This window comes from Hydra vulgaris, chromosome 09, assembly GCF_038396675.1.
Source record: "Hydra vulgaris chromosome 09, alternate assembly HydraT2T_AEP".
Lineage (NCBI taxonomy): Eukaryota > Metazoa > Cnidaria > Hydrozoa > Anthoathecata > Hydridae > Hydra > Hydra vulgaris.
This window is the reverse complement of record NC_088928.1, coordinates 12,955,963-12,968,098: the sequence shown is the minus strand read 5'-3', so window position 1 is coordinate 12,968,098 and position 12,136 is coordinate 12,955,963. Positions and strand designations below refer to the sequence as shown.

Sequence of the window (12,136 nt, the reverse complement as noted above, 5' to 3'; positions counted from 1 at the left end):
ATGTAACTAAACTTAACTTTAATGACAATATCTTAGTTCATATTTTAACTTCTGATTTAAATAGGACAAATAATTCTGAAATTAATTTTATTTTGGTATGTTTGAAGGTTAACACAGTTGAAGCAGTCCAGTATGAAAACTTCTTAGACAATTTTATCTTCCTCAATTTTATCTTTATTGGTTTTAGTGTTATATATTGACACAATAAACATTGTTTATTTACATTTATTATATTTAATTACATTTGACAATTGATATATATATATATATATATATATATATATATATAATATATATATATATATATATATATATATATATATATATATATATATATACATACATACACACACACACACCCATATATATATATATATTTATACATATATTTATTTATTTATTCTGATTCACTCCCAACAAGACTGCAAAAACCACTATTAAGAGTTACTAGGAAAAAAAAGAATAGAGTTTAAAAGCATGGTTGACAGAAGACTTAAAGAGTAGTAGGTTGAATTAATCAAGAAAACATGAACATGAAAGAGTGTTCCAAAGCGTTAAAATACGGGTAAAAGAACTAGACAAATAAAAGTTTTTAAAACATGCAGGGACAGATACAGTAAATGAATGAGACTTAGCTGAATGACAAGTCAAGTGAGAATGATTTTTTGTTGATGGAACAAGAGATGATAAGTCCTTTGAGCAGCAACCGTGAATTTGTAGAAAAGAGAAAGAGATGCAACTTTACGACTATGGGAAAGAGGTTCAAGCTTTGCAGATAGAGTGGTTACAACTATGTTTACAATTCATTTTTGCATCATTAGAAGAACAGTTCAAATATGAGAACAGTAATACATACAGAAACAAATAAGAGATTTGTACAGGTAGAGAATGGAATCAGGGGTAAGAAAATGACGATAATGATAAAGAGATGCTAATTTAGCAATCGATGTATATTTTGTTTACATAATAATCCAAGAAGATGTAAAAAGAGGACTCAGTGAGAGGGTTGCTATTTAATAATATTGAAATGTTGACAGTATTATGATAGTTGTTTGCATATATATATATATATATATATATATATATATATATATATATATATATATATATATATATATATATATATATATATATATATATATATATATATATATATATATATATATATATATTTATAAAACCCTTTCCCCTCTTCCCTTCCCTTTAGATAAAAGTCAGAACTCAGTTATTTTTATGTGCTGTGGTTATCTTTTGTGAATAATTTAAGTCTAATTTAAGTTTAATTGCCCAATATTTAGTTCATGCTTAAGCTTAAGGTCCCTAACATTGTCTAAAAAATATTTATATTAAAAAGATCAACTTCGTACTCAAATGAAGTGAAATTTTATATAGGTCCATTTAAAAAAAATATTTTTAAATATCAAGATATCAAAAAAATTATAGAAATTCATGTTTTTTATTTTTGATATAAAATTTGGAGTTTTTCTGCAATAGAATCTAAAAATAGATTAACACAAAAGATAACCACACCATATTAAAAACACTGAGTTGTGATTTTCTGTCTAAAAGGGATTTAAAACACCATAATATCTTTATATATATACATATATATATATATATAAAGAGAAAGGATATCTTTAAATCATTGAGTGATTTCTTTTTGTTCTTCTTGTTGGAAATCAATTATGATTAAGCTCTCCATACAGGGGGTAGAAAAAAACCCTTAGTCTCCCATTTATTTAAGCCTCTGAACCAAATCAACAAAATGGAAAAAGTTAAACATTCCTTTTGCCATAAGATTATGTCTAAAAATTGAACTTGAAAAACAAAGCATGTTAAAAAAATTCTGCAAGTGTTCTGATATAGTACTATATGAAAATGTCCAGGTAAATAAATCATGTAATTAAAAAAAAATCCAGATAAAAAAATAAATTATAAATAAATAAATCACAAATCATCAGATGAAGGTGGTCTGGGAAACTCTGTAAATAATAATAATTCAAAATTTTTAATTTTCCTTGAAATTAAGTTCAGTATAGGGTTATTTTTTATAAGGGCCTACTAGCAATATACATTTTTTTTGACAAATATAACAAACAAAAAATGTAAGACTAAATTACTATACAATATACAAATGTTCAAATAAGTAAACAATCTCGATAGATTCTGATATTAAATTTGCATGGTATTATATACTAATATATTTATATTATCAAAATTAAAATGGTAACTTTCTTATTGGATAAGAATAATTTCTATATATAATGAGAGTTACAATCACAATTGTTAGTACAATATGACAAATTTACATTTCCATACAGTATGAATAGATATATAACTAACTTAAAGCTAATTTTTTATTAAAAATTTATTTTAAATTGGTGTTTATACATCTAGTGCCAAATAAAAACTGAAAAATTGTTAAAAAAAGCAAAACAACACAAAAAAAACCCAAAAACACCTTTTTTTGACCCAAAAAAATTAAAAGTCAAAAAGGCAAAGGGAAAAAACGTGTTTTTTTTGCAACTCTAGTTATAATCACATATATATATAATATATATATATATATATATATATATATATATATATATATATATATATATATATATATATATATATATATATATATATATATATATATATATATACTTATAAAATAAAGGATTTAAAACAATATTTTATCTTTAATTATACTTAGAGTTCCACAGGCAGTAAAAAATTGTAAATAAAATTATTTTATTTATTAAAATTTTAATTTTATTGTAAGAAGTTTAAATGTTTAAAATATTTTTAAAACAAATATAGCAAAATTTTTTATACTTCTATCATATTATAGTGTTTGTACAGTTGCAGCAAACCAGTTGAGGTTTTTAAATATCAATTATATATTTTTATTGAGTTTCAAAAAAAAATTAATTTAGTTTATATCTATAATTTGTTTTTAATTGTTTTATTAATTCTATGATGCTTTTATATGTGTAAAAAATTTAAGAGGATGTTTTTTTTAAAATACTTTTTACACTTTTTCTTAGATCACAATAAAAATTAAAATAATGTTAAAAAATAAAATAAAAAAATAAAATGTTAAAAAATTAAATTGCCTAGCAAGCTTTGTTTTTTTTTTAACAAAAAAAAAAAGGTTTTTGATTTAAAAATTTACTCTTTATAAATTTATTATATATGTTCTTAAATTTATAATCTTTTATATTATACAAACTATAATATATTATTGGTAATATCCATTTATAATATATTATTGATATTTGTATATGTATTTACAATACATATTTGTATATTGTATGTACTTAATTTATAAGCGGTGGGTGTTTTACTATTAAATGCCACATATTTTGTAAAAAAAATTTTAAAACCTATTTTATTACACAGTTATTTTTTGGCATTAAATTCTAGAATTGTAAAACATTGAGTAGTTAATTATAGAAGAATGAAAAAAAAGAATGAAAGTTAATTATAGAAAATGAATAAAAGTTAATTATAGAAAATGAATAAAAGTTAATTGTATGAAAATGAGTCAATGTTATTGATAGAAAGCATAGCGTATCTTCTCAATGTGTCCATTGTTAAAAATATTTTTAAGATTTTTCAGAACTCTTTGCTTTAATGACTAAAAAACATGTAAATCCATTTCCAGTTTTTATATGTGATGTTTTTTTTATTTTATATTTATAATTTTATTAATTCTTTTTATTTTAAGTTCATCATTTGGCGTATCTATGCAGTATAGCAGAAAAAAAAAGAGAATTGTTATATTTTGTTAATATTTAAATAAACTTGTTTAGGGATGGTAGTTTTTTTCTGAGGAGGAGGGGGAGGGAAACTTTATTGTAGCATTTTTAAATATTTCATATTATATTTCATATTTTATTTATAAAAAGAGTGGGGATCGTGCAATGCCCACTGCTGTGATATTGTTAAATGGACTTTTTGGTTTATTTTGATACATTTTTCATTATATTATTTAATAATTGTTAATAAATTTTGTTTCAATTTTCTAAAATTTTTTTTTGTTTATATTAATTATTCAATTAATTATTATTAGTAGTAATAGCTGCTCCTTATTTAAAATGATTATTTTTTTACTAAAACTACTTTCTACTAACCTCATCTGTCGAATAAGCGGGAATCTTAATAAATTAATAATATTATAGATTATAATTATATAAAAATATTTCTAAATCTAATAAACAGGTTTTTTAATTTCTCAAAATTTCTTACAACATGAAAATAAAAATAAAAACAGTTAGAGTCACATTTTTGGATCCTAACAAATTTCTTTACATAATCATTTAGTTTGCGCACTTAAAGGAAAATAAACAATTTTCTTTAATGAAGTAAGAAAAATGTGCAAAACTATTTTACATTTCTTAAAAATTAATTGATAATTAAAGCGAGGGATGGAATCAGAAAAAAATCTAAAGCATCATTAAGCATCCAACATTAGTTTATTATTAGAAATTTACAAACTAAAAAGTTTAAGTATCAACATGAGTTATAAGTAGGTTAACTCAAAACTAAGATTTATTTTCTGCCATTTTTTAAAATCTGTATAAAAAAATATTAACTATATAAAAAATCAGTATATGGTACAGTAATCAGTAAATGGTACGGTCCAGACAGTTAGCCATATAATAAAAAGTAGCAATTAAATCATTGAAAGCTTGCCCATGGTTATGTATTAGTAAAAATTTAAAAAAAGAAAATTTTTCGGAGCTGAAGCTAACTTTACAACTTTTCGTGACGTTAATCTGCTTTGCTGAATAAGATTAACTTATTGAGCATTTTTCTAGTAATACTACTACTAGAAAAATTGCCATCCATGATCAAACAAATTACCATCATGGTCAAACCTCCTTCCATCAAACTTTTAACTATGCAATCTTGACTGATAAAGCCGCTACATTGAGAAACAAGTTGAATGCAGTATTTCTATACTTTTTATAAGTAGACTTATTTTTAAAATAAGAATACAAAACTTTATATAACTTTTATAAAGCTTTTTTAATTATTCTTTTTTTCAATTATTGATTACTTTAAACTAAATTATTTTAATAAATCAAAAAATGATCTTTAAATTCGTATAAAAAAGTCAACTTCAAAATGATCTTTTTCATCTTTTTAACTGTAAACTCAGACTTAACATCAACTTAACTATTTATCTTCTTTAAATCTATGCAGCCGGTATTAGATAATGTTGTAATGTTCTTTTCAAATCAAAGAAGCATACTTTTTTGATTAACATTTACTGATATGCCAAGCATATAATTTCTATCCCATGTATATAGCTTTCTAATCCAAGCATATAACTTTCTAATCCCAAGCATATAACTTTCTAATCCTAAGCATATAACTTTTTATTCCTAAGCATATAACTTTATAATCACAAGCATATAACTTTCTGATACCAAGCATATAACTTTTTATTCCTAAGTATATAACTTTTTATTCCTAAGTATATAACTTTTTATTCCTAAGTATATAACTTTTTAACCTCAAGAATATAACTTTTTAATGTCAATTAATCTTTTTTTTAGATTTTATAACCCTGAGTTTATTTTGTGTTAACTAGCGTTTTATTATACTACTTTATGTTTTGTTTAGTTTTTAATATTGAAAATAATTTCAGCTTAATTTTATTTGTTCACTTTATCTTAACTTTAATAAATGTTTTTACTATATTATTCATCAAAATTTTACTAGGATTTTTATAAACAAGACACACAATAATATCAGTTCAACAGGACACATAATTTTAACAGGTTAACAGGACACATCATGTTAATTGTTCAATAGGGCACATAACATTAACTGTGTTAAATAGGGCACACATTGAAATAAAATGAACATAATACTGTTAGATATACTTATAATGCTACCATCTTTGCTTTTCACAAAATTTATGAGCTAAAACAGAGCAAGATTAATTTTTTTTACTTGCAAACTTAAGATTTATAAATATAGGTGAACTCCATTTTGAAGGAAATTTATTCTTTTCTTAACTGGTTTACTTTTTTATGAAGTAAAGTTTATCTTTTTTTTTTTATTTAGCAATATTTACAAAAATTAAAAATTTGATCATACAATCCTTTTTTTCAAAGAAGACTTAATTATCTAATTACTAATACATCTAATTATTAATTATCTAAGTCACTAAATACATTTAATTATAAAGCTTAATAACTAATTAATTAGGTTTTAATATATATTTTATAATTATTATTTTAATATTAATTAGGATTAATAATTTTTACTTTTAGAGTTACTTTTAAAAAAACTAAAATCTATAGAAAAATTTATAAAAAAAAGCAAAAAAATAAACATACACAAAAGTATACATACTTACTGAATAAGATTTTTGAGCACAGATAAATTAAAAAATAAAATAAAACAAACATAGCAAACAGTCACACCACTAAAAAAGTCACCTCTAGCACATGATAAACATTCAGAAATTTATTTTCTCCTGTTGCAACAAAATGAGTGAAAGCTGGTGCAGAACCACGAATAGTTTCATTGAAACCAACATTACAAGCTACCATAAGTCGATCAAAAAAACATGGTGTAAAAGTTCCTAAATAAAACAAGAAAATTTAAAAAATTTCTTTTAAATTAAGTTTAAACAAAAATAATTTAATAAGATAAAGCCTAAATTATGTTAATATATGTAACATTATATTCATTTATTACAATAATTTATTGCATAAATAAATATAATTTAATTCAATAATTTATTGCATAAATAAATATAATTTAATATAATTTGATTTAATGCCAAACTTTGACTTTAGGGTGAATCAAAAAAACGTTTTCAGATATTTCAGAGGCATTTTTTGTGTGTTTCCATTAGCTTTAAAATTTCTCAGAAAAAATACACAATTTATGTTAAAATGTATTGTGTCAATGATATTGAATATTTCAAAATCAATCGCATCAATCAAGCCTGCGTAAATGTTACATGTTTTTTATAAACGTAAATGTGTTGTTTTTTTAATACATTTTTTGTTATTTTTCTTTTTTATTTAGCTTTTTTTCGTCCACTCTTAAAAGAATAGAATGTTTTAGTCTAAGTTTTTTATCTTTCTCTAATTTTATGTTTTAATTATGACCATTTGCTCTCTTATGAAGAAATTTTCGTTTTTGAATTTAAATTACTTTAAATCTCTGCATGGAAGACAATAATATTTTAAAGTTAAATTTAGTTTGATTTATGTATAAAGTAGATCACAGTAAATTTACCTATAAACTAAATCAAAACAACCAGTTAAGTTACTACAATTAAGTTACTCAACTGTTAAACTTAAAATACTCAAATACTCACAAAAGTTTGCCATACAAATGTTTCTATTTATATCTTATATGTTGTTAACACACAATAACCTTCTAACTAAAAATTATTATAACAAGAAAACTCATTTTATTTAAAGTGATATCAAGATTTAAGATTTTCTATAAATATGCAGGTTGTTTTGAGGAATTTTTTTAAAAAAGAAATCTATTTGAACAAAAGAATTTCAGTCTTCTAAAATTCTCTTGTTCAAATAATTTTGCAATTGAAATTTGAAATTAAAAATAGAAATTTGAAAAACTTAAAAGAATTTTACTGCTCAATAATTATAAAATTTAATTGCAGCGACATCTGTAATAAAAAGTGACATAGCGAAGATCATTCCTGAAAATTAAACATTGATCTAGCTGTAGTAACAATATCAGATTTAGAACATAGTGCAAGTAAGAAAGAAAGTGTTATTTAAGTTGTAAATATTTTGAATAATTAAATTTTTTTTTTAAAAGGATTCCAAATACATTTCTGATATATATATATACATATATATATATATATATATACACACACATATATATATATATATATATATATATATACATACAAATATATATATACAAATACGTATATACAAATATATATATACATACATACACATATATATGTATATATATATATATACATACAAATATATATATACAAATACGTATACGTATATCAGCCATATCATATATAGATATGGCAAACGGCATTAAACTTTAAGTACCGTAAAAAAGTTGATTTTTTTATCTTACTTTTATATATATATATATATATATATATATATATATATATATATATATATATATATATATATATATATATATATATATATATATATATATATATATATGTATATATAAATATATATATAAAATTTTTAAAAGTCTGTTTTACTTGAGCATTACAAATCATAACTTGTACATAACATTCACTTGTATTTACAACTCATAAAATTCATATATTGTATTTGTAATACAAATATCTAAAAAATTAGGTAGTTTTTATTGGTTTTCAAGTTCAAACAGTATAATTTATTGAAGGATTTTGCTTATTGAAAGTGTTAGTTAACATTTCTGGTTTTTATTTTGAATCAAAGCAAGCATAGGTTCAAAACTTACAAAAGGTGTGTGGATCATACACCCAGTTTTGAACCTATGCTTGAACCTCATTCATTCCAACCAACAACTTACAAAAAGTGTGTGTATGTTCCACACACCTTTTGTAAGTTGTTGGTTGGAATGAATAAGATTAATTTTCAATATTCTGAAAAAATGCCTCTGCCACAACTACCATCAGCAACAAACCAATCAGATTTGAATTAGGTAAAATTCGGATTTTATTTTAGTGTAGAAACATTTTCTTAATGAGAGTGCAATAAGTTGGTCCACAAGAGTTAATTTAGTTTGAGTTTTTAAAGCATCAACATCCTTGTTCAATATGTTAGCAATAACAGGAAACTTGAATCTTGTTAGAATCTTTTATTCTTTACCATCATTAACAAAACTACTTGAATTGATTGATTGTCTTGTTAAATTTTTATTTAACATCGGTTGAATAATTTAAACCAGTTACTCTGATATTCCATAAGCTGGTGTTCCAAAAGTTGGTGTGTTAATTGTGAAAAAAAGATCTTTGGGTAGTTTTTTCTGTTGTTTTTCTGGTTTGTGAGTCTTGACCATTCCCACAATTCTAGGAACGCAACCTGACAAATACATTTTAAAATACATAACAGTGTCTAATTTACCTACTTTTCTTAATATGCATAATAGCTTTTAAAATATAAAAATGAATGTAGGTGTTGGGTCCTAATCAATAATTATGCTACTTTTTATTTATTTATAAAACTTACCTTTGTTTCATTTTTGAATAATAAAGCAAAACCTGTTCCTTTTATTAAATAAAAAAAATATATATCTGATATTCTTATATGTAAATGTTTTTTAAGTTGCGTAATGGATATATCCTAACATGTGAATGTTTTTTTAAGTTGCATAAAGAAAAGGGTTGTTATTAAATTATCTTTTAATTTCACTTATAACAAAGTGGTGAAAATTTAAGAACTGTTTTGACGAAGAGTCTCTGACTGTGTTGATTTATTTTGTCTTAAGAGTTTAATGGTATTAATAATGTCAATATAAGAATATTTGGAATCATAATTAATTCTTTGGGATAATAAAAATAATATATCTCATCAATTAGATAAACAACATTTCATTAAACTACTTTGGATGCCTATTACTGATCCATAACTCTAAAAAGAATTTAGAAAACAAAACATCAGAGTCATATTTACATCAGGTCCTAATTTGAATAACATGACTCTGCAGTAACAAAACTACTTCTAAACTCAAATCCTGGTGTTTATTGACTAAAATGTTTATGCGGAAAAGCTAATATTAGCAAAACCAAAAAGAAAGTTATTTTAAGAAGTGTTTAACACCAGCAAAAATCAAAAATGGAGTTTAGGAGCCATTTAACTATTAAAAACGAGCAAAACTTGGGATATATGATTGACTAAATTCAGATACCTTAGCAGTTATTCTAGAATATCAAACATTAATAATAATTGGAAATAATAAATAGAATATAAGGGAAACACTTAAAATCAATAAAGTAAAAATTTAATAAGAACTGGCAAGAAGGGAAGATGTTCTCAACCAAGATGACAGCAACAACATAAAAATAAGAACATAAGAACATTTGCAAAATAATTTGACTGATATCACCATTATTTGATCATTTTTTATATTTATTTTTTTAGTTTAAAAATATTTATACACTGCCTTTTTATTGAATTCAACTTATTGTATATAATAAATTATATACAGTCTCTCTCAAAAATATACACAATATACATTCTCTCTCAAAAATATATGCAATATAGTCTCTCTCAAAGCAAAAATAATCATTGAAAAAAAATTAAAAAAGAACTTCAAGTTTTACAAAAAATAATAGAAATGGTTACTGACAAAGGTGTTACAAACAGTTACTATAAAAAATTTTAATACTAAAAGTAACTGTCACAAAAACTGCTGTTGAAGATAATGCTGTCAAAAGTTTTTGATTCATCCAAAGAACTTCCATGAGCAGCCCATGAGGCCCAGGGTTCTATGCAAACTCTGGCAATCTTTTGCAAAAATGGTAAAGAAAGTAGCATGAACTTCCTAACTTCCTAAGGAGTTCTTGGAGAAAAAAATAAGAGAGGTGAAATTCATGAACATAAAAATGAATGAAAAAAAACAAAAAACACAATAACATTGCTCAGAGAGATAAAAAATCAAAATTGTTGACATTATGTCAAATAAAATTAGAGTGCAAACAAAAAATAGAACTTTCTCATCATTCATGACTTAATCAGTCAAAATCATAGATACTTGTACTTAAATCACTACTTACTTGTACTTACTTGTTACTTTGACTTAATTAGTCAAAATCACTACTTACTTGATACTTGTAACATGTTACAGCTATTAGAGTAAAAACAAAATTTATTCACCCCTCAGATTCAAAATTAATTTTTTAATTCACTGCCTACTAAATACTTTTTAATCATCTTCAAATCTTTATCTGAAAATTTTCATAAAGAGAAATGGATGAAACTATAAAAAATGTTTATATTCAACATGCCAAAAAAACCAAAAGATATAATTCCAAAATTGGGCAAAAGCATAATTATGGTGTAAATATAAAAAAAAATTTGATAACTCCTTTAATATTGCTGTTTTGTAAGTTTTAGCTCGAACTATTTTTCAAATAAAATTAAAAAAAAAATAAGTAGCCTCCAAGATGATAATGGCCTTGGAGCAATAGGAAGATAAATTTTATAAAAAACAAAAAAAAAGACTATGCAAAAACTATGCAAGATCAACTTTGATACAAAAACATCACATTTGTACTATGTAGCATTATATATCAAAATAATTTTTAATTACTAAGTTAATAAAAGCAATTAAAACAGAATAATAGTTGCGATGTTGAATAATAGTTTGTTTTTTAATTATTATGTATTATTTTGATAAGTAATATTTACCACAATTCGCAATATCTGTTATTTTATTAACATCTGCCACACGCCATTTGCGATATGCAAGAGGTGGAGAATCAACTGATTCATTAAACTTGCTTGCTTTTGCTAAATCAAATATATTCAAATATATTTAAATTTTTTTTAAATGTTTAAATATATATATATATATATATATATATATATATATATATATATATATATATATATATATATTTATATATATATATATATATATATATATATATATGTATACATATATATATATATATACATATATATATATATATATATATATATATATATATATATATATATATATATATATATATGTATACATATATATATATATACATATATATATATATATATATATATATATATATATATATATATATATATATATATATATATATATATATATATATATATATATATATCTTGAATATGAGAGAAAGAGTTATTCCTAGAAGATGATAACTTGTCGAGTACATCACTGTTCATAAATATAGAAAGATTTAAATTATTGCGGAAACAATTGGCGGAAAAAAATTTGGGTTTTATCTGAATTATAGTTAACCAACCACTGTGAGCCTCATGCTGTAGCAGAAGTGAGATCCTTTTCAAGCTCAAATGCCCCCTCCAAGCAATCAGAGAATGTTGGCTTCTTATCAAGACAAGAATAAATGGTAGCATTATCAGCGAACAATGCAACCTTAGGTGTGAGAATATCTGGAAGATGATTAATTCTAATTAAAAAGAGTATAGGG

The 12,136-nt window shown here is 22.9% G+C and overlaps 1 protein-coding gene across 2 annotated transcripts in view; it reads right to left on the bottom strand.

Annotated features, from left to right (window-relative positions):
- LOC100202624 (rab3 GTPase-activating protein non-catalytic subunit) overlaps window positions 1-12,136 on the bottom strand; it is a 127,365-nt gene that overhangs the window by 88,855 nt on the left and 26,374 nt on the right. For both annotated transcript variants that reach the window (XM_065804764.1, XM_065804765.1), the window contains exons 9-10: window positions 11,373-11,474; window positions 6,444-6,589 (exon numbers count right to left, since the gene is read on the bottom strand). In XM_065804764.1, the coding sequence (XP_065660836.1) occupies window positions 6,444-6,589; window positions 11,373-11,474 (248 nt within the window). The remainder of the gene's footprint in view (window positions 1-6,443; window positions 6,590-11,372; window positions 11,475-12,136) is intronic.